At 44.6% G+C, this 24,721-nt stretch overlaps 1 protein-coding gene across 1 annotated transcript; it reads left to right on the top strand.

Moving 5' to 3' along the window:
- Positions 1-8,276: 8,276 nt before the first annotated feature.
- Positions 8,277-23,757, top strand: LOC122929323 (olfactory receptor-like protein DTMT). Its single transcript, XM_044282848.1, has 2 exons — positions 8,277-8,465; positions 22,843-23,757. Exons 1-2 carry the CDS (start codon positions 8,277-8,279, stop codon positions 23,755-23,757), a joined length of 1,104 nt encoding a protein of 367 aa, XP_044138783.1.
- Positions 23,758-24,721: the final 964 nt, after the last annotated feature.

Here is a 24,721-nt window from a genome sequence, read left to right as displayed (position 1 = left end):
GCCAGTGAGAGCCACCCCTGTGGTCATAAAGAATTGTCGTTACTGTAGATGTCTTTATGTGTATGATGTTGTATGTGATGTTTATGTTCTGTGGGACCTTCCTATGTGTTTTGGTGCAGCATACGGTTCTGGATTCCTGTCTGCTTAGGGATCCAGTCAGCAAGGCTGTGGCAGGTTGGTGGAACTATCTCGTTCGCCTGCCATTACCCGTAAAGCTGTTTGTGTTCCCCTTGTCCCAACAGCTTGGCCATGGAGACTCCTGCTCCTCCGTGCCAATTGGAGGAGTAGGTCGTCTTACCCAGCTCCTAGCTCAGGGATCTGCGGAGGGTAAGTACAGGGCTCCAGAGTTCCTGCGCATGGGTCCTCCTACCTTAAAGGTCGGCCCATGCAGGTTAGGAGTTAGGGTCAGGTTAGGGATGCGTGAGGAGGTGACCTGCTCCCTATCCTGTTCTCATGGCCGAGTAGCCACTACAGCATCTGGCATCGCACGGCTGAGGGTTTCCCCCATCCTCAGCCGTGACAAAAGAACAGTCAGGGCCACGTCTGCTTTGAGATCTGGTGCTGTCATGGATGCTGTGGGTGGGTTAGGCCCAAAAATTGCCAGAGCAAAACTGAGCTTGGCTGCCTCTATCTCTGCACGAGTATCTCCCGTCTGGAATTTTTTGTTCATGCTGTCAGAAGACAAAAGCATTGGCTTGTTTGTGCAAGCTGTGTATGAACAAAATAAGACGTGGGCAGGCAAACATAAATGTAGGCACCACAGCTCTATTGAACCACATGAAGTGGCATCAACCCATCCTGTTGGCAAGCAAAGGTGGCAGCCAACTATCTCCACTTGAGTTCCCTTCTTCTCCCGGTCCCCGTGGTGGAAGCAAGGTGTCTTTTATATCATCCTCATCCCTTTCCACTTCTCCCACTCCATCCCGCTCCATCGTCAGCCATTGTTAACAGAGCATGTGGCCAGGAAACAACTTTACATACCCAGTAATCCAATGGTGCGCAAGCTTGATTCCCACCTGGCCAAGTTGCTGGCAGTGCAGTTGCTGTAGTACCATTAAGCTGAGACTGCTGCTTTTAGGACACTAATGGCGTAGGCTCAGCCTCGCTGGAAGATTCATAGCAGGCATTATTTCTCCTAAAAAGCCATCTCTGCCTTGTACTCTCACGTGTCGGACAACGGGACAACGTTTCTTGCTGTACGGCAAGGTTCACGCCACGGTGGACACCTGAAGCAGCTGTTATGGGCAGGGACAGTACATGTCTTTCACGGCCCACTGGGTCAAGGTTTTTTGTGGCAGCACCCTGGCAGCGAGGCCATGTCCTTTTGACCCCTCATCACAATTGTGTCAGCTTTTCTATCACACCAGGCACTTATCCACCTCCTCCTCCAGGGACTCTGGCCCATCCCCAACAGCAGGGCACAGGGTTGCTTGCACTACACCTCCTTCCTATCACGTGTCAGGTCAAGCGTTGCCAGGCTGTGTTGCAGCTGATCGGCCTTGGCCAGAGTAGCCACAGATACTGAAGTAGATCAAGCAGCAAACATCCCGCTGGCTGTCACTTCGCTGACTCCAAATGGGCAAGGTGGTCAGAGACAATGGGCACAACATCCTGGCCACCCTGAACCTGGGCAAAATAACACAGGCTCCCTGTCACGGACGGTGTACAGGAAACAAGGCAAAGCAACATGCATAAATGACTTGCTGGATCCAAAAACTAAGGAACCAAGGGGGGACCCCTGCAGAAGACCTGGCACTTTCCCTGGTTGCTCAGCCTATGCAAAGATCCGAATGGTGGAGGTTTGCATATCCACGTACCTTGACTATATAACCCCTGAGCACCCTACGATAGTGAGGGGACACGACCACCGGCTCCCTACACAAGATACGGAGGGAGTCAGGGTCACCTGGGATCCAGCAAACAGAAAGTAACAGATAAATGTTCAACACTTAGCTTTTGTAGCAGACAGGAGAACAAGACCAGTGTGCACACACACTCCAGGAAGAAATATAAGCCGCCCAGAAAAGCATTCTGGGGAGGAATTTAAAGGGAAGCAATTAGTCCAACACATGACAGCTGAGAGAGGCTAACGAGATGAGAAACTGAATACCACAACAAAGTCAAGGAGGAGGTTCTGAAAGACCTCTGTCAGAGCTTCTCAGCTGTCTGGTTGTGACAGTACCCCTCCCTCTACGAGTGGACTCCGGAAACTCAGAACCCACCTTCTCAGGATGGGACCTATGGAAAGCCCTGATGAGACGAGAGGCCTTAATGTCCGTCACTGGGACCCACATCCTCTCCTCAGGACCATACCCCTCCCAATGAACAAGGTACTGAAGAGAACCGCGGACAAGACGAGAATCCACAATCCTAGAGACCTGAAATTCAAGATTCCCATCAACCATAATCGGCGGAGGAGGCAAAGGCGAGGGTACAATGGGTTGAACATAAGGTTTCAATAAGGACTTATGAAAAACATTATGGATCTTCCAAGTCTGAGGAAGATCAAGACGGTATGCAACAGGATTGATGACAGACAGGATTTTGTAAGGCCCAATAAACCTAGGACCCAACTTCCAGGAGGGAACCTTCAATTTGATATTCTTGGTAGACAACCACACCAGATCACCAACATTCAGGTCCGGACCAAGCACACGTCTCTTATCTGCCACACGCTTATATCTCTCACTCATGCTCTTTAGATTATCCTGAATCCTTTGCCAAATAGATGACAAAGACGAGGAGAATCTGTCCTCATCAGGTAAACCAGAAGACCCCTCTCCCGAGAAAGTCCCAAACTGCGGATGAAACCCATATGCACCAAAAAATGGTGACTTATCAGAGGACTCCTGACGACGGTTATTTAAAGCAAACTCAGCAAGGGACAAAAAAGAACACCAATCCTCTTGATTCTCCGCCACAAAACAGCGCAGATATGTCTCCAGATTCTGATTGACGCGCTCTGTCTGGCCATTCGACTGCGGGTGGAATGCAGAAGAGAATGACAACCGAACCCCCAAGCGAGAACAGAAAGCCTTCCAGAATCTGGAAACAAACTGCGTGCCCCTATCAGAGATTATGTCTGAAGGAATACCGTGCAATTTGACAATGTGATCAATAAATGCCTGCGCCAGCGTCTTAGCATTGGGCAAACCAGGAAAAGGGATGAAATGCACCATTTTGCTAAAACGGTCCACCACCACCAGAATCATAGTCTTCCCCGAGGAACGAGGCAGGTCCGTTATGAAGTCCATAGACAGATGTGTCCTAGGACGGGAAGGAATGGGTAAGGGAAGGAGAGGACCTGATGGCCGTGAATGAGGGACTTTGGCACGAGCGCAAGTCTCGCAGGCTGCCACAAAACCCTCAACCGACTTACGAAGCGCAGGCCACCAGAATCTCCGAGCGATGAGATCCAGTGTGGCTCTTACCCCCGGGTGCCCAGCAAGGACCGTATCGTGGTGTTCTTTAAAAATCTTGTGTCTTAAAGCGAGAGGCACAAACAACCTCCCAGGAGGACAAAGATCAGGAGCCTCTGACTGGGCTGCCTGCACCTCTGCCTCCAATTCAGGAAAAAGAGCAGAGACCACCACACCTTCAGCCAAAATGGGACCCGGGTCTTCAAAATTCCCGCCTCCCGGAAAACAACGTGACAGGGCATCTGCCTTCACATTCTTAACTCCAGGGCGGAACGTGACAACAAAATTAAACCTAGAAAAGAACAAAGACCATCTGGCCTGTCTCGGGTTCAGACGCTTGGCTGACTCCAAGTAGGCCAGATTTTTATGGTCAGTAAATACGGTAATAGGGTGTCTGGCTCCCTCTAGCCAATGGCGCCATTCCTCAAAAGCCAACTTGATGGTCAACAATTCCCTATCTCCCACATCGTAATTTCTCTCTGCGGAGGAGAGTTTTCTTGAGAAAAAGGCACACGGTCGCCAATTGGCAGGAGAGGAACCCTGAGACAAGACCGCCCCCACGCCCACCTCAGAAGCATCAACCTCAACTATGAAGGGTAAAGAAACATCAGATTGCACCAAGATGGGAGTGGAAGCAAAACTCTCCTTGATATCAGAAAAAGCCTTACGCGCCTCTACTGACCAAGAAGAAAAATCTACCCCCTTTCTGGTCATATCAGTGAGTGGTTTAACAATAGAAGAATAATTCAAAATGAACTTCCTGTAATAATTGGCAAAGCCCAAAAAACGCATCAGCGCCTTCTGATTCTCAGGAAGCTCCCACTCAAGCACAGCGCGGACCTTCTCGGGGTCCATGCGAAAACCAGAAGCGGAGAGAAGAAACCCCAGAAATTGAATTTCTGGAACCGCAAACACACATTTTTCCAGTTTCGCATATAATTTATTCTCCCGCAGGATGAGCAAGACCTGACGTAAATGTTCCTTATGAGTTTTGAAATCGGGAGAAAAAATCAAAATGTCATCCAAATACACCAATACAAATTTTCCCATCAAATGATAAAAAATGCTGTTCACGAAATGCTGAAAAACGGCTGGGGCATTCATCAAACCAAAAGGCATAACCAAATTTTCAAAATGGCCCTCAGGGGTATTGAAGGCCGTCTTCCATTCGTCCCCTTCTCTGACCCTGACCAGGTTGTATGCCCCTCTTAAATCTAATTTGGAAAAGACTTTAGCCCCAACAACCTGGTTAAACAGGTCCGGGATCAGAGGAAGCGGATAAGGGTCACGAATTGTGATACTGTTCAGCTCCCTGAAATCCAGACAAGGTCTTAAAGAACCATCTTTTTTCTTAACAAAGAAAAAAACAGCGGCAACAGGTGACTTAGAGGGTCGTATGTGTCCTTTTCTCAGACTCTCAGAGATATAAGCACGCATAGCGATCCTCTCAGGTTGGGAAAGATTGTATAAACGAGATTTAGGCAGCTTGGCGTCTGGGATGAGATTAATAGGGCAATCGTACTCCCTGTGCGGGGGCAAATCCTGAACTCCACTCTCAGAGAAGACATCCGAAAATTCAGAGAGAAAAGATGGTACAGTCTTAGTAGCAACCTCAGAAACAGATGTCATGAGGCAATTCTCTCTGCAAAAGTCACTCCAACCATTTATTTGCCTCGCTTGCCAATCATTGGTGGGGTTATGCTTAGTGAGCCAGGGCAGCCCCAACACCAGAGGGGTAGGCAAACCGCTAAGGACGAAACATGACACATCCTCAACATGAGCATCACTCACAATTAAACGGATATCATGAACTATGCCCTTTAATGATTTCTAAGAAAGTGGAGCGGAATCAATAGCAAAAACAGGAATATCCTTTCCCAAAGTGCGCACCTGGAAACCATGAGTTATCGCAAATTGATTATCAATGAGATTGACCGCTGCTCCACTATCCACAAAAATCTCACAAAAAATGTTCTTGCTCTCTAGCGCCACCCTAGCCGGCAGGACAAAACGGGAACTACAAGCAAATGGAAAACCTTCAATTTCCGCCTCAACCCTGACAATAGTAACAGACGGAACATTTTTGAAAGATTTTTTCCTGTTTGTTTCTTTATTACTCCCAGAAAACTGCCTGAATCTCCTAGAGGGACAAATATTTGCCAAATGATTTGTACCTCCACAACAAAAACAAACCCTCCCATGCGAGCTGAATCTTCTATTGTTAGAAGCAATCAACCCCAGCTGCATGGGCTCCTGCTCAGAAGGGCTGACGGCGACTGAGACCCCTGCGCACAGAATGGGACCGCTGCACTGTCCTGGGACTGCGTATGACAGGAAGGAGACATCTCTCCTCTCTCTCTAAGACGCCTGTCAATACGAACGGCCTGAGACATAGCAGAGTCCAAAGAAATAGGCCTCTCATGAAAGGCAAATGCATCTTTCAATCCCTCTGAAAGACCATGGCAAAATTGACTTCGGAGTGCAGCATCATTCCAACCAGTATCAACTGCCCATCTCCGAAATTCTGAGCAGTATATTTCTGCGGATTGTTTACCCTGGCATAATAGACGTAGTCTAGACTCAGCCAGAGCAATACGATCCGGATCATCATATATCTGACCCAGGGCTAAAAAGAATTCATCCACTGAACGGAGAGGCCGTGCCCCCACCGGCAGCGAAAAGGCCCAGGACTGAGCGTTACCTCTGAGCAGCGATATAATGATCCCCACCCTCCGTTCCTCATCTCCAGAGGAATGGGGAAGAAGGCGAAAATGGAGTTTGCAAGCCTCTCTAAAACGCACAAAATTCTCACTACCCCCGGAGAACGTATCCAGGAGCGAGATCTTAGGCTCAGAACAAGCTCCATGAACGCAAGCTGAACCGGTCACTTGAAGCTGAGAAAAAGTCTTACGGAGGTCAGCTACCTCCAATGAAAGACCCTGGAAGCGTTCAGCCAAAAGTGAAACCGGATCCATGCTTGAGACGGTTTGGGCGGCTTATAATGTCACGGACGGTGTACAGGAAACAAGGCAAAGCAACATGCATAAATGACTTGCTGGATCCAAAAACTAAGGAACCAAGGGGGGACCCCTGCAGAAGACCTGGCACTTTCCCTGGTTGCTCAGCCTATGCAAAGATCCGAATGGTGGAGGTTTGCATATCCACGTACCTTGACTATATAACCCCTTAGCACCCTAAGATAGTGAGGGGACACGACCACCGGCTCCCTACACAAGATACGGAGGGAGTCAGGGTCACCTGGGATCCAGCAAACAGAAAGTAACAGATAAATGTTCAACACTTAGCTTTTGTAGCAGACAGGAGAACAAGACCAGTGTGCACACACACTCCAGGAAGAAATATAAGCCGCCCAGAAAAGCATTCTGGGGAGGAATTTAAAGGGAAGCAATTAGTCCAACACATGACAGCTGAGAGAGGCTAACGAGATGAGAAACTGAATACCACAACAAAGTCAAGGAGGAGGTTCTGAAAGACTGGTTGTGACACTCCCTCAATGGTGCACGTCATCATCCTAGTCGTGCAACACTATTTATATAAGTACAGTGGCACTTGCACAAGGTGCTGGCTAGGTCTAGGAGACTGTCCAAGCACTTCAGTCATTCTTACATGGTGAGGAACACTCTCCTAGACTGGCAGAGACAGAATGGCCTGCCATCACACCTCTTAATTTGTGATGTGCCAAGTTGCTGGGATTCAACATTGCAGATGCTGGAGCATCTGTACGAGCAGCGGAAAGCCATGAAGACTTTGTCCTGCATCAAACTGCCTCAGCAGCAGGGAACATGTGTTGCTCATCCGAGATGCCTGTCAGGTGCTGAAGCCCTTTGAAGATGTAATACCCAGGAGTGGTATTACCATTTCTGCACTCCGCTACTGTATCTAATGGTTAACATAAATGTCATCTTTGTATTTATTTCCAGGTCCTTTGTCTCTGTGCATTCATAATCTTATTATCATGAAACTGTTATGTTCATGTACTATGTCTGGTTCACAAGCAGGTGGCAGTGTATATGGCAGAGAGAGACAGATACTTAAATAGAATGAAACTCACCATTCCATTCTCCCCCCTTTGGTCAGAGGTGGGCTGGTCCTGCTTACTACCAGAAAGAGGAGTTGCAGTTCTAGTTGGTTCCAGTTTAGACATATTGGAGCGGAGAAGACCTGAAAGATGTACGTAGCAGCCAGAGGAAATTGTTCTTCAGCTGGAGCAGGAGCCACAAAAGGGAAGTAGCTTGTAGAGCACCCGGACTCCATGCTAATTTACTTTACTAAGTGTCAGGAGGGGGATAACAGCCCAATGCAACCCAATCTAAGGATACCAGAACCGACCGAAAGACCTGTAACCAGACCCAAGCAGAGTTTAGCACAGCAGAGAGAAAGAAAGCAGCGTTATTAAGCTTTCCTTTTAGCCCAGCAGAGGAAGAAAAAAAGCAGAGTTATCAAGTTTGCCTGTCAGTTTATGCCAAAGCCTCCTGGAACCAAGAGAAAGCATGAAAACCTGAATATTGTCTGGAATCAAGTTTACCCAAGTAAAGCTGCTGTTAAAGTTTAGCAAGGTCTGGACTCAAGGTATTCTTCATCCCCTAACTCAACTATCCCCCTTTATTTGCTTCGGAGTCTAAGCCTGCTGTCCCGCTTTATCCATGTAGGAAAACCATGACACATAGAGACTATTAAGGGCTGCTCCACATCACTCAGCATTCCACGCGATGGGGCCCTGGGGGGGGGGGGGGGGGGCTGCGGCGCGTTGCAATGAGGCTACAAAGTTTGTCAGCAGGGACAACTGCTGCAGGGACGATGTCATCCCGCTCCTGTTTATCTTAGAACAGAACACTCATGCAGCAGGGAACAACGGCGGAAGAACAACTAATGCATCGTGCTGTCTTTCCTACAGCTGTTAGGAACGCACAAAGGGAATCTGCCTTGGAGCAGAAGAATGAGGATAAGGAAGATGCGGATGAGGAGCTTAGCCTGTCACTGCAAGAGGAGGAGGAGGTGGAAAGAACTAGCTCCTTGAGCATGCTGGTCAGAATAGCGACCTGTATGCTCGCTTGCTTACGCAGTGAAAGGTGTTTCATTGACATCAAGCAGTCTGATGACTACTTGATAGCCATGTAGCAGAGAGATAATATTTCTCTAGATTCATAGATTCAGACAGGAGGAAACCCATACAAATTTCATCGCCTCACCTGTAGACCACGTAACACAGTCCACTAATTCATTCCCTTATACTCTTCACACATCACCGCAAAAGCCAGTTATTGGGGACCAGAAGATAGACAAATGAGATGGAACACACAGGACAAGAATGGCGGGGAGCGGGGAAATATAGAAATGTCAATAAGCGATACAGGCCTTAGAGCTTAGATAAAATATGTATACAGACCAGAAAAGCCCTTAAAAGGGATTGTCCAGTCTAGTAGATGACTACTACCAATAAACACAAATAGAACAACTCATCTGTTCATGGACCCACTGCAGTTCCCATGCTGCTGCCCAATTCCTGGATACTTCCGGTCCTCACCAGATCCAAAATGGCTTGGTCTTGGTAACCACTGTAGCCAATCAATGGCTTTAGCGGTCACATGTGCTGGAACTGGCCACAGCAGTCAAGGGGCCAAGTCACTTCCCAGTAATAATAATATGTCGACCTTATTCTTTGGGTCAGTAAGGCTACTTTCACACCTGCGTTCAGAGCGGATCCGTCTGGTATTTGCACAGACGGATCCGCACCTATAATGCAAAATGTTCATGATATTGCAAACGGATCCGTTTTCACTTTACATTGAAAGTCAATGGGAGACGGATCCGTTTAAAAATTGAGCCATACTGTGTCAACTTCAAACGGATCCATCCCCATTGACTTACATTGTAAGTCTGGACGGATCTGTTTGCCTCCGCACAGCCAGGCGGACACCCGAACGCTGCAAGCAGCGTTCGGGTGTCCGCCTGCTGAGCGGAGCGGAGGACAAACGGTGCCAGACTGATGCATTCTGAGCGGATCCGCATCCACTCAGAATGCATTAGGGCAGTACGGATCCGTTCGGGGCCGCTTGTGAGAGCCTTCAAACGGAACTCACAAGCGAAGCCCCGAACGCAAGTGTGAATAAGATGACAACTAAGCCAAATTTATATAGTTGTTATTATGTTTTAATACTTAATTCAATTAAAACCCTTTCTAAAAAAAAAAAAATCTTTGTGTTGTGTTTCCATATTCTGACACCTTTTTCTTTGAGGGAGGTTAGAAGGAGTCATTTTTTGCAAGTTGTTTAAACCTCAAATTTTTATATTTTTACAAAAGTTGATCTAACTTTATAGCAATTTTGCTGTCATTGTGTTACACCTTGCCAGGCATAGGGTGTAATAGGATCAGGAACATGGCAGGTCAGGGGCTCTTCAGAGGACCCCCAGCTGCCATTGCAATGATCAGAACCCTGTGGTTGCATTTTGAGGGTGCCACACAGAGGTCAAAGTGAGACCCTACCCTCTGTCTAACTCCTCAGATGGTGACCGTGGCATCTGAATGGGAAAGGAAGCTGTAATTACACTGCATTGCCAGTGCAAAGTAGACGGTGTGGAGGGAAACACTGAAGAGGTATCACTGATCCATCAATATGATATTCATCACTGGTGTTGAGTGAATCAAAGTGAAACTCATGGAATTCGATCAGAACTTTAGGAAACATTGGATTTGCCACAAATCTGAATTTCCTTGCGCTTCGTGGTGACAAATCTATTTTTCCTAAAATGGCAAAAAAATTAAATAAATAAAAAACAGGTGCAGCCAATCTAAACTTGATGGCAAGAAAATGATAACTTACTATTTAATGGATTTCAATGGCTTTTGTCACGAGATAACCAAGATAATACTGTGCCATGTGCTATCAGAGCAAAGTTATCTCGATTGAAGAAACTGTGCAAAATCTTGTATGTAGTGACTTGTGATGTCACCACGTCAGCACGCTGGGTGGGCACGGTGATGTCATCAGTAATGACGTCACTACGCCTGGCCAGCAAGATGATGTGATGATGTCATCACATCACGGTGCTAGATTTTGTGTTGTTTCTTCAATCAAGGTGCCCTCGACAGCCTCTCCGCGAGCAAACGGAGAAGGTTAGTATGTTTCTCTGTTTAAAGTCAGATGCCGCAATCAGCGATGAACGCGGCATCTAAGGGGGCAGTGCAACCACTGTTCCACATTATTGTGCCCGCTACACACAATGGAATGTTATTTTTGGCAAAGTAATTCGTAACAAATAACATTTCTTTGTGAAATTCGGTGAAGCAGCCAAATTTTTGATACCTTCGCTCATCTCTATTTATGACCTATCCTGAGGATAGGTCATCAATATCATGAAACCAGACAATATATTTAACCTCTTTCTGAATGGCCGGGTCTTTAAAGATGACCAAGTGATGCCTGCTGTTTTCTACAGCAGACACCCATGGACGTTGTGACCGTCAATAATGCTGGTGGCGGACATTTAACACTTTGGATGCCGTGGTCAATCCTGACATGAAAATTTGGGTGCTTATGGGGTGCTTATGGGAATACTCCTGCTCCTTCCGGCGGCGATCAGAGAAGGCGAAGCGTGTTTGCAGCAGCCCATGTCAATAGAATGACAGGAGGCTGCTGCATAGTGTTTCCTTGTCTGTGGCAGGGCTCCATAGGAAACTTGTACATTTCTCATATACTCCAATGTTAATGCATAACTAAAAAAAGGTTATTGTCAGAATATGGTGCTGAAAAAATAAAACAGATTTTTTTTCAAGGTTTTTATTATTTTATCAGTATCAAAATGCAAAAAAAAATATATACACAAATAAGGTATTGCCGGATTTGTACTGCCCTAGACCAGTGTTTCCCAACCAGTGTGCCTCCAGCTGTTGCAAAACTACAACTCCCAGCATGCCTTGACAGCCTTTGGCTGTGCGGGAATGCTGGGAGTTGTAGTTTTGCAACAGCTGGAGGCACACTGGTTGGGAAACACTGCCCTAGATAATGAAATAACTGGTCAGTTTTATCATTTCGTTATCATAAGTCATAAAAAAAAAAAAATATGAACTGTAAAACTGGCGGAATAGCTTTTTTTTTCCAATTTAAATCCATTTGGATTATTTTTTTCCTGCTTCCCACTACATCATATCCAATATTAAATGGTGGCATTGAAAAGTACAACTTGTCCCGCAAAAAACAAGCCTCATAAAAAAAAAAAGTTATGGCTTTGGGAAGGCAGCACAAAACGAAAACGGAAACTCCTCTGGGTAACATAGTAACATAGTACATAAGGCCGAAAAAAGACATTTGTCCATTCAGTTCGGCCTGTCCAGAGTTGATCCAGAGGAAGGGAAAAAATTTGTCCATTCAGTTCGGCAAGTTGATCCAGAGGAAGGGAAAAAACAAAACAAAAAATGTGAGATAGAAGCCAATTTTCCCCACTTTAGGGGAATAAAAAATTCCTTTCCGACTCCAATCAGGCATCAGAATAACTCCCTGGATCAACAATCTCTCTCTAGTAGCTATAGCCTGTAATATTATTACCCTCCAGAAATACATCCAGGCCCCTCTTGAATTCCTTTATTGTACTCACCATCACCACCTCCTCAGGTAGAGAGCTCCATAGTCTCACTGCTCTTACCGTAGAGAATCCTCTTCTATGTTTGTGTACAAACCTTCTTTCCTCCAGACGCAGAGGATGTCCCCTCGTCACAGTCCTGGGGATAAATAGATGATGGGAGAGATCTCTGTACTGACCCATGATATATTTATACATAGTAATTAGATCTCCCCTCAGTCGTCTTTTGTCTAAAGTGAATAACCCTAATGTTGATAATCTTTCAGGGTACTGTAGTTGGCCCATTCCAGTTATTACTTTAGTTGCCCTCCTCTGGACCCTCTCCAGCTCTGCTATGTCTGCCTTGTTCACAGGAGCCCAGAACTGTACACAGTACTCCATGTGTGGTCTGATTAGGGATTTGTAAAGTGGTAGGACTATGTTCTCATCACGGGCATCTATGCCCCTTCTGATGCAACCCATTATCTTATTGGCCTTGGCAGCAGCTGCCTGACACTGGTTTTAACTGCTTAGTTTGCTGTTTATTAAAATTCCTAGATCCTTTTCCATGTCAGTGTTACCGAGTGTTTTACCATTTAGTATGTACGGGTGACTTGCATTATTCCTTCCCATGTGCATAACTTTACATTTGTCAGTGTTAAACCTCATCTGCCACTTATCTGCCCAAGCCTCTAATCTATCCAGATCCCTCTGTAGTAGTATACTGTCCTCTGCAGTATATATATACAGTATACTGTCCTCTGTAGTAGTATACTGTCCTCTTCAGTGTTAATTACTTTACACAGTTTAGTGTCATCTGCGAAAATTACCGTATTTATCGGCGTATAACACGCACTTTTTCCCCCTGAAAATAGGGGGAAAATGATGTATGTGTGTTATACGCCAATATAATGTTAAGATGCCATGTTTTTACATACCGGAGGTATAACATTAAGACAGCGCAGCGCCTGCCGCAGCTCCCTCCTCATGCGCCGCCTGTCCCAGCTCCCTCTGTCATGCGGCGCCTGCCCCAGCTCACTCTGTCATGCGCCGCCTGCCTGTTCATTCATAAAGTGAGATAAGCAGGCAGGCGGCGCATGAGGAGGGAGCTGGGGCAGGCAGCGCATCAGGAGGGAGCTGAGACAGGCGGTGCATGACCGAGGGAGATGCCGGTCTGCGCCGTCTTAATGTTATACCTCTGGTACTACAGTAAGTACCGTACAGCGCGTCTACAAGAGATCAGATTGAATGTTTAACAGTTGCGGGGCCCGGTGTATTAGAGTAGAGTCACTGCACCGGGCCCCGCCATGAGTGTCCCCGCCTCCTCTCTCCACACTGATCCATCTGATGGGGGATCTGTAGATGACACTTATGGGGATCTGTGGATGACACAAGTGTCATCCACAGAGCCCCATAAGTGTCATCCTTTTACATTATTTACCTTATAAGTGGTAATAATATTAATTAAAAAAAAGTTCTGAGCTACCCTTTTTTTCCTGAAATTTCCCTCTTAAAATGAAGGTGCGTGTTATACGCCTGTGCGTGTTGTACGCCGATAAATACGGTAATACTTTACTATGCAAGCCTTCTACAAGATCATTAATAAATATATTGAAGAGAATAGGGCCCAATACTGACCCCTGAGGTACTCCACTAGTGACAGTGACCCAATCTGAGTGTGTAGAAAGCAATAATAGTATTAAAGGAAACCTGTCATCAAATTATGCTGACCTCACTATGAGCAGCATCAAATAGAGACAGAAATGCTGATTTCATCGATGTGTCACTCATGAGCTAAACATAAGTCGTTGCCGAGAACAAGCTTAATAATTATTGCAGCATAGGGCTTGAAAAGAGTCAAATCTACTTGAGAAGAGTCCTGGTTATTCATAATCTCCTGCTCTTCTGCCCATCTGCTGATGACTGGCAGTTCCCTCCTAGAGAGAAAGAGAGAAAACTAGGTAGAAGCCTGTCAGTCATCAGCAGGTGGGCAGGAGAGCAGGAATTCATGAGTAACCATGACTCTTCTCAGGTGGCCGGGACTTTTCTCCAGGACCAGTCTGCAATTATTGTGACGTTGGTTCTCGGCAACCACTTACTTTTAACTTTTAAATGACAGACCACTGAAATCACCTGTCTCTACGTTATTCTGCCGTTAGTATGGACAGCATAAAGTTGATGACAGGTTCCCTTTAAAACTAAAGTTTAGTAGACAAAATATTATTGACCATTTCTGTCTCTGATTTTGTTTCCGGTGCTTGAATTTGCTTGTTCCTCTGTAATGTCTGATGTTACTACATCTTCTTTCAATAACAAGAATAGTGAAGCACTTTTACAATATGTCTCAAAGGAATAATTAAACTGAATTCAGTATTAACTAAATCTATTCACAGGGGAAGCTGAGGAGCCTCTCATGAACCTCCAGATGTAAATCACTCCTCACATGAAGGTATAAAATGTCCGTATTAAGAAGCTTTATCTAATTATCTGAATATTCCACTGGCTGCGCTCTGCACCTCTACGTGTGAGATTTCTTTCTTTTATATTAGTTGAAATGATTTATGCTTCAAGGATTTAAGATTATTATAGATTTTTATCTCCACTTGTACAGCATGAATGTTCTACACAAGACAGATAAAGCTGAGGTGAGCATTCATGTCACTCACAATCTTCTCACATGAAATCATCTTCCTGAAGAACATCACAGTGAAGTAGCTCCAATAGATAAGTGCAGGATTTGCTCCCAAATATTGTTTAACCATGGAAACCCAAGGACACAGATATCAAAAATGTTTGCCCCTTTATACTGCATGTTCAGTAGATACTGGATTTCTCCATTCTCCTTTAGGTGTTCACTTACTTTTAGATTAATCTATCAGTAAATATTGCTGACTCTTTCATATGTCCATGTCCATAATGATGTAAGTGTTTCTTCTGTCAAGATGTCTGTAAAAGGTCCATGTTTGGTGCAAGTGTCACTTACTTGACCTCCGTGTGTCACCCCTGTCACGAAATCGGCTTGTGACTGAGGAAGATAGGCATTGAGCAATAGGAGTTGTCATCAGTGAGACGTCTATTGGAGGTCACACATTAAATTGCAGGTAAAGTTACAGATATTCCAAGTTCCCATACTGAAGCAAATGCTGGAGTAGAGAACACCTCAGCTTGTTTTCACATCTCCCAACATCTGACTACTACCCCCAGTCTCATAGATATCCAGAAACACATCCCCACCCTCACTCCAGCGGAGAGGAATGCTTTGATGCATGGCCAGACACCGGTAGAAGTGTAGAGTTCCCAAACCTAACATTTCCTGAGGGTCACAGAGGTCATAAGCAGTGGCATAGCTATAGGAGTCTCAGCGGTCGCAGTTGCGACTGAGCTCCTAAGCAGTGCATCCTATAAAGGTAATACTAATGAGCACTTCCATAATGGAAGCGCTAACTATTATGTAGAAGGAGGAGGCGGGGGTGAAGCCCTGCGAGTGCTGTATTTACCCCTCCTCCTGCTTACTATTATCAGGTCCCACACTGCTGTGTCCTGGCTGCCTGCAGTGTCAGGACGTACAGAGCGCACTCTGATCTGACGCTGCAGGAGGTCAGATGACTGTGCAGTTCGGGATCTGATAAGAGAACCACGACAAGGAGAGTGGCGGCAGGAGACAGGAGAGGTAAGTTATTTTATTATTTTACAGTCTTATCTAAGGTCTGATATGGAGGTCTTATTGGGGGGGGGGGGGCAAGCTGAACTCTTGCACCAGGGTCCATGAGCCTTTAGCTACGCCCCTGGTCATAAGCATACCTTATCTCTGGTACCAGGGAGATGTGACGTCTATGACTACAACCCCCACTATGTAATACAACACACACTGACTAATAGAAGAAACACATTGACCATATACAGTACAGACCAAAAGTTTGGACACACCTTCTCATTCAAAGAGTTTTCTTTATTTTCATGACTATGAAAATTGGAGATTCACACTGAAGGCATCAAAACTATGAATTAACACATGTGGAATTATATACATAACAAAAAAGTGTGAAACAACTGAAAATATGTCATATTCTAGGTTCTTCAAAGTAGCTACCTTTTGCCTTGATTACTGCTTTGCACACTCTTGGCATTCTCTTGATGAGCTTCAAGAGGTAGTCATCTGAAATGGTTTTCACTTCACAGGTGTGCCCTGTCAGGTTTAATAAGTGGGATTTCTTGCCTTATAAATGGGGTTGGGACCATCAGTTGCCTTGTGGAGAAGTCAGGAGGATACACAGCTGATAGTCCTACTCAATAGACTGTTAGAATTTGTATTATGGCAAGAAAAAAGCAGCTAAGTAAAGAAAAACGGGTGGCCATCATTACTTTAAGAAATGAAGGTCAGTCAGTCAGAAAAATTGGGAAAACTTTGAAAGTGTCCCCAAGTGCAGTCACAAAAACCATCAAGCGCTACAAAGAAACTGGCTCACATGCGGACCGCCCCAGGAAAGGAAAACCAAGAGTCACCTCTGCTGCGGAGGATAAGTTCATCCGAGTCACCACCCTCAGAAATCGCAGGTTAACAGCAGCTCAGATTAGAGACCGGGTCAATGCCACACAGAGTTCTAGCAGCAGACACATCTCTAGAACAACTGTTAAGAGGAGACTGTGTGAATAGGGCCTTCATGGTAGAATATCTGCTAGGAAACCACTGCTAAGGACAGGCAACAAGCAGAAGAGAGTTGTTTGGGCTAAAGAACACAAGGAATGGACATTAGACCAGTGGAAATCTGTGCTTTGGTCTGATGAGTCCAAATTTGAGATCTTTGGTTCCAACCACCGTGTCTTTGTGCGACGCAGAAAAGGTGAACGGATGGACTCTACATGCCTGGTTCCCACCGTGAAGCATGGAGGAGGAGGTGTGATGGTGTGGGGGTGCTTTGCTGGTGACACTGTTGGGGATTTATTCAAAATTGAAGGCATACTGAACCAGCATGGCTACCACAGCATCTTGCAGCGGAATGCTATTCCATCCGGTTTGCGTTTAGTTGGACCATCATTTATTTTTCAACAGGACAATGACCCCAAACACACCTCCAGGCTGTGTAAGGGCTATTTGACCATGAAGGAGAGTAATGGGGTGCTGTGCCAGATGACCTGGCCTCCACAGTCACCGGACCTGAACCCAATCGAGATGGTTTGGGGTGAGCTGGACCGCAGAGTGAAGGCAAAAGGGCCAACAAGTGCTAAGCATCTCTGGGAACTCCTTCAAGACTGTTGGAAGACCATTTTAGGTGACTACCTCTTGAAGCTCATCAACAGAATGCCAAGAGTGTGCAAAGCAGTAATCAAAGCAAAAGGTGGCTACTTTGAAGAACCTAGAATATGACATATTTTTAGTTGTTTCACACTTTTTTGTTATGTATATAATTCCACATGTGTTAATTCATAGTTTTGATGCCTTCAGTGTGAATCTACAATTTTCATAGTCATGAAAATAAAGAAAACTCTTTGAATGAGAAGGTGTGTCCAAACTTTTGGTCTGTACTGTATATATATACAAAATCATATGAAAATGACATAGTCCACTGTGACAATCCCTAGTCCATGTGCACTGCTAGGCTGGAAATTGATTTACAGTGCATCTCCTACCAATGGTCAGTGAAAACCACGGACAGAACATGAATGCAATCTGTGCCCTGTCAATGGTTTTCACAGACCCATGTTTCCATGTTTTGGGACACTGGGGCACATTTATTTTAGTATACATTTAATATATAAACCACAATAACTACAAGTAATATGGTGATTGGGTGCTTACAGTAAATCTACAGAAATTTTGAGTACCCTACTCCAAAGTCCCAACACATTAGGCAATGGTTCATCAGGGGACAATGTGAAATGCCATACACATGACAGTGGTGTATAATACATATTACAAAAACATATATAAGAAATAAATACGTAAAACTAACTAGAGGACGTCTGTATTGGTGGTACAAGGTATCAAGAAGCAGATAAAGTCCATTGGGGTTATGTTAAACAAGGAGGTGGAGAACTTTATAGAAGCCTCAGATGTACCGTCGATATGCAATATAAGACATGTTAATAATATGGTTTGTATGGTATATTGAGATTCCTATCTCTCATTGCCACAATCCTGATGATGAATAAATATGATCATCACTAAAGGTATACTGGGAGACAGAGGGCAAATTAAATGCTGAAAACTAGTTGAGAACTCTCATTAAGGCCTTATTAACACGTTAGTATTTGGTCAGTGATTGTGAGCCAAAACCAGGATCAGAGACTCCACAGACACAAGGTATAAGGGAAAGATCTGCACCTGTTCTGTCTTTAGAGCTGCACCTGGCTCAAAATCACTGATGGAAATCACTGATAGAACAATGACTGTGGGAATAAGGCCTTATACTTGTGTAGGTTGGAAATTCCAGGATGGACAGAGTTGCAGAAACAAGGATCACAAGGAAGGCCATAAGCCTCCTAGAATACTCAGTGTGGAATACCAGGATTCTACAAGGTAAGTAAAACATTATTCTAGATGTATATTCATATAGAGTGATATAAACTAAGATAATCGACTCACTATGTACAGTAATTATACTTTAGATGTTTGTGATGGGATAGTGCAAACAACTTTTTTTTTGCATTCCCCCCCCCCCCCATTCCTAAGCTATTGAATGCAGTGACGTTGTCAGAAGATTTACTGCTCTGAGAAAGCATTTATGAAAGACAAGCTAGAATCTATAATAGAGGACATTCCAACTTATTTCCACAAATAAAGACAAGAGCAAACGAGAGCTCATTATATGCGCTAAGTTGAACACAAAAAGGGAAGACAGTTGTGTACAATATACAGTATATATTTATTAATAATATTTTAGTGCTAAAAGAAGAAAATATAATGCAATATAAAATTGGTGACAATTCAAGAATAATAATCAATTATATGCAATCAATTGGAAAAACAATATGACTTACAGAATAAAGATATAATCAACAATGAATCGGATATCTTAGTAATAACAGGAAACAACGGAAACTCAAAATTGACACTTGATTTCTCCCAGCCAACAGATATTCATGATTCAAAGTCAAGTTAGACTTTCACCTTTTTTATTTCATATACACTCAGCTAAAGAATTATTAGGAACGCCATACTAATACGGCGTTGGACCCCCTTTTGCCTTCTGAACTGCCTTAATTCTACGTGGCATTGATTCAACAAGGTGCTGATAGCATTCTTTAGAAATGTTGGCCCATATTGATAGGATAGCATCTTGCAGTTGATGGAGATTTGAGGGATGCACATCCAGGGCACGAAGCTCCCGTTCCATCACATCCCAAAGATGCTCTATTGGATTGAGATCTGGTGACTGTGGGGGCCATTTTAGTACAGTGAACTCATTGTCATGTTCAAGAAACCAATTTAAACGATGGCCAATTGGCACTAAGGGGCCTAAAGTGTTCCCAGAAAACATCCCCCACACCATTACACCACCACCACCAGCCTGCACAGTGGTAACAATCATGATGGATACATGTTCCCATTCTGTTTACGCCAAATTCGGACTCTACCATTTGAATGTCTCAACAGAAATCGAGACTCATCAGACCAGGCAACATTTTTCCAGTCTTCAACAGTCCAATTTTGGTGAGCTTGTGCAAATTGTAGCCTCTTTTTCCTATTTGTAGTGTAGATGAGTGGTACCCGGTGGGGTCTTCTGCTGTTGTAGCCCACCTTTTTTTCCCATTCTGACATTCAGTTTGGAGTTCAGGAGATTGTCTTGACCAGGACCACAGCCCTACATGCATTGAAGCAACTGCCATGTGATTGGTTGACTAGATAATCGCATTAATGAGAAATAGAATAGGTGTTCCTAATAATTCTTTAGGTGAGTGTATATATTTAACCAGACCATTGACTAAAACTAAAATCAGTTCTCTGGAGATTATACAATTATATGTCAACTATATACACTGAACAAAAATATAAACGTAACACTTTCAGTTTTGCTCCCATTTTGCATGAGCTCTGAACTCAAAGATCTGAAACATTTTCTACATACACAAAAAAGACCCATTACTCTCATATATTGTTCACAAATCTGTCTAAATCTGTGTTAGTGAGCACTTCTCCTTTGCCGAGATTATCCATCCCACCTCACAGGTGTGGCATATCAAGGTGCTGATTAGACAGCATGAATATTGCACAGGTGTGCCTTAGACTGCACACAATAAAAGACCACTCTGAAATGTGCACAGTTTTGCCTTACTGGGGGGGGTCAGAAAACTGGTCAGTATCTGGTGTGGCCACCATTTGCCTCACGCAGTACAACATATCTCCGTCGTATAGAGTTGATCAGGTTGTTGATTGCGGCCTGTGGAGCATTCAAAATGCCATCAATAAAATGCACCTGTGTTCATTGTCGATAACATACACCTGACCATACCATAACCCCACCGTGGGCCACTCGATACACAACGTTGACGTCAGCAAACCACTCACCCACACAACGCCACACACGCTGTCTGCCATCTGTCATGAACAGTGAATACCGGGACTCCTCAGTGAACCGAATGTCTCTCCAACATGCCAGATGCCATCGAATGTGAGCATTTGCCCATTAAAGTTGGTTACGACGACGAACTGCAGTCAGGTCCAGACCCCGATGAGGACGACGAGCATGCAGATGGGCTTCCCTGAGATGGTTTCTGACAGTTTGTGCAGAAATTCTTTGGTTATGCAAATCAATTGTTCCTGCAGCTGTCAGGGTGGCTGGTCTCAGACGATCATGGAGGTGAACATGCTGGATGTGGAGGTCCTGGGCTGGTGTGGTTACACGTGGTTTTCAGTTGTGAGGCTGGTTGGATGTACTGCCAAATTCTCTGAAACGCCTTTGGATATGGCTTATGTTAGAGAAATTTACATTCATTGCACGGGCAACAGCTCTGGTAGACATTCCTGCAGTCAGCATGCCAATTGCATGCTTCCTCAAACATTGTGACATCTGTGGCATTGTGCTGTGTGATCAAGCTGCACATTTCAGAGTGGTCTTTTATTGTGGGTAGTCTAAGGCACACCTGTGCAATATTCATGCTGTCTAATCAGACCTTGATATGCCACACCTGTGAGGTGGGATGGTTTATCTTGGCAAAGGAGAAGTGCTCACTAACACAGATTGTTTGGACACTTTCCCTTTAAGTTGTGAGTTTCCCTTCTGTGGTCCTGGAAGGGTTAACTCCCTTCCCAGTGTGTGTGTGTGATGTCACTGGGTGTGTCCGACTGTGGGGTGTGGCTTCTTGGCCTATATAGCCTGCGTGTTTGGCATGGCTCAGTAGGTTGCTTCAGCCATGCTTGCTGGAGCAGCCTCCTGTGAACTCCATCTTCCTTGCCAGTGAGAGCCACCCCTGTGGTCATAAAGAATTGTCGTTATCTAGATGTCTTTATGTGTATGATGTTGTATGTGATGTTTAGGTTATGTGCTGTTGGGACCTTCCTATATGTTTTGGTGCAGCATACGGTTCTGGATTCCTGTTTGCTTAGGGATCCAGTCAGCAAGGCTGTGGCAGGTTGGTGGAACTTCTCGTTCGCCTGCCATTCCCGTATAGCTGTTTGTGTTCCCCTTTTCCCAACAGCTTGGCCATTGAGACTTCTGCTCCTCCGTGCCAAGGAGGAGTAGGTCGTCTTACCCAGCTCCTAGCTCAGGGATCTGCGGAGGGTAAGACAGGGCTCCGAGGTTCCTGCGCATGGGTCCTCCTACCTTAAAGGTCGGCCCATGCAGGTTAGGAGTTAGGGTCAGGGTAGGGACGCTGTAGGAGGTGACCTGCTCCCTATCCTGTTCTCATGGCCGAGTAGCCACTACAACATCTGGCATCGCACGGCTGAGGGTTTCCCCCATCCTCAGCCGTGACAGGCATCTGCAGCTCTGAAAACCCTCTCTGAGATGATACTGGAAGCCAAGAGAGAACAGAGAGAGCATTCTGAGCCAGTTCAGGCCACTGTTTCAATCTGCCTGCCCAGATGCCCATGGGGTCAAGAAACACAGTATGCACTTGAGAAAGGCTATAATCTAGGTAGGACTATATCTGAGTGTTTGTTGATTTGCACCAGCATGGTGCAGCACATAAATAAAAAATTCCATCATGTTGATAATACTAAACTTTCTGCTGCTCCTTATGGAAGCGGAGATGTCAGGTGGCAGGAATCTGCTTACTGAAAGTTGAGGCAAGCTACGTACACAGTGTTTCCTGGTAATACATTTATTTGGCCTCCGTTTTGGCAACATGCAAACTTTCCCCCTTTTGCTTTGATGGCGAGGGTCTAAAATCATGGCTATTTGGTATTTATCAGAATGCTTGATGATAAGGACACATCAGTCATTGCATAAGCAAGCAAGCAAACAGCTTGCCCTTTGGGCCAGTGTGACCAAGGATCCAGTTCTTTCCAGCTCTGGCCTTCATGACCGGTGTCATCATCATTATCAGCAGCAGCAGCCTTCTGCTACTCCACCACCCATTCCTCCTCCTCTTCCAGTGTGTCTGTTTAGTAACTGAGCTCATGAGTGAGATTTTGACTCCCCCTTTCCGAGGCAGAAAATGCTATAGCTTCTGATTGCAAATTGTTGTCTCAGATCCTTCTCCTCTGATGCAATACAGGAAAAGGGTTGGGGAAAGTATGACATATTGTCGACTCTTACCAGACTGAGTCGACAGTGCGAAATCAGACGTCAGCAGTGAAGTCAGAAATCAACAGTGAAGAGGTTTTTGAGACCGGACAACCCCTTTAATGTATAAGAATTTAATTTGGCATCAGCTCAGTTTTCAATACTTTTTTATCTTCTTGCAGGAGAACAATGTTACTGCCATCACAGAATTTTTCCTCTTGGGATTTCAAGTCAGCCAAGATTTAAGAATTTTGCTTTTTTGCCTACTACTCTGGGTTAACTGTTGCACACTATGTGGAAACCTCCTAATCATCACCCTGGTGTCCACCAGCAAGAAGCTCCAGACTCCAATGTATTTCTTCATCTCACAATTGTCCATCAATGACATGTTATTGACAACAGTTATTGTCCCCTTTATGCTCCACATTCTACTGAACAATGGGGGGACCATTGGTTTTACTGACTGTATCATTCAATTTTATTTTTTCTGTACTTTGGAAATATTTGAATGTCTACTCCTTACAGTGATGTCTTATGACAGATATGTGGCCATCTGTAATCCCCTCCGTTACTCCTCTATCATAACAAGTGAATTTTGTGTAAAACTACTTATATCCTGTTGGTTGGCAGTTTTGTTCATAGCAGCTATGGACACTGTAACATTATTAATGTTAAAGTTTTGTAAAAAAAATGTTATTGACCATTTTTTCTGTGATCTTGTTCCATTGCTAGAAATTGCCTGTTCAGGTACTCAGTTTGTGGAGTTCGAAGTTTCTGCACTAGGACCCCCTGTACTTTGTATCCCGCTCATAATAATAATAGTGTCATATAGTAATATTATTCTCACAATATATAAGATTCCATCCAATATTAGTAGACGAAAAGCCTTCTCCACCTGTAGCTCCCACCTCATTGTGGTCTCCATATTTTATTGCACTTTGTTCAGTGTCTATGTTGTCCCAACAAGTGGGCAATCATCGACCATCAGTAAAGTCCTATCTCTGATATACACTGTGGTGACTCCTTTCATAAACCCCATAATATACAGTATGAGAAATAAGGACATTATGAAAGCCATTAAAGAAACCATTAGTTGACTAATAGCTTTTGGCTTTTCTGAACCTCTGATTCCCTTTAACACCTTAAGGACCTGTGCCGTACATGTACAGCACTGGTGGACATGACTTAAGGGCCAGTGCTTTACATGTACGGCGGGCTGATGGGGAGGGTGCAGGTGCTGCGCCCGCCCGATCAGCGGCACGAACATGGCAGTCACTGACAGCTGGACCCCTGCTGCATACGCCGGCATCGGTGAAAACACCAATGCCAGCGTATTAACCCCTTGTATGCCACGGTCAAATCTGACCACAGCATGCTTGAGGTTTTGTGGAGGGTACGTGTGCCCTTCGCTTCCCCATCGGGTCCCTGCACTGCCTACCATAGGCATCGGGGCTTGCCTTCTATGGAAGCCTGTGAGATCCAGACCCTTAGACTGGGTCTCTCAGGCAGGCTGTTAGCATACAAGCTGTCATGCAATGCAATGCATTACAATACAGGTTGTATTGTAATGCATTGCAGAGGGGATCAGACCCCCAGAAGTTGAAGTCGCAGAGTGTGACGAAAAAAAAAAGTTAAAAAATAAAGGGTTTTCCATAAAAAATAAATAAAGTTTCAAGTAAAAAAAAAATGCCCCTTTCACAAAATAAAACAGTAAAATAAAATAGAAAACATTTTTGAAAAATAGACATATTTGGTATCGCTGCGTCCGTAACGTCCGTATCACATGACCTAACCCTCAGGTGAATACCGGCAATTTTTTTTTAGTACAAAACAGTGCTAAACAATTTTTTTTTGTAACCTTACATCACTAAAAATCCAACACCAAATAATCAAAAAGGTGTATGCCCCCCAAAATAGTACCAATAAAACCGTCATCTTATCCCGCAAAAATGAGACCTAAGACAATCACCCAAAAAAAAAACTATGGCTCTCAGAATATGGAGACACTAAAACATGATTTGATTTAAAAATGCTTTTACTATGTAAAACTTAAATAAATAA

The sequence above is a fragment of the Bufo gargarizans genome, chromosome 2 (genome assembly GCF_014858855.1).
Source record: "Bufo gargarizans isolate SCDJY-AF-19 chromosome 2, ASM1485885v1, whole genome shotgun sequence".
Classification (NCBI taxonomy): domain Eukaryota; kingdom Metazoa; phylum Chordata; class Amphibia; order Anura; family Bufonidae; genus Bufo; species Bufo gargarizans.
Note: the sequence above shows the minus strand (reverse complement) of the source record. Positions and strands in the feature narration are given on the sequence as shown.

Coding starts and splice junctions, on each gene's coding strand:
- LOC122929323 (XM_044282848.1), top strand. CDS start 8,277: ATGCAGCAGGGAACAACGGCGGAAGAACAACTAATGCATCGTGCTGTC. Junction 8,466..22,842: donor CTAGCTCCTTGAGCATGCTG/GTCAGAATAGCG, acceptor ATCTTCTTGCAG/GAGAACAATGTTACTGCCAT.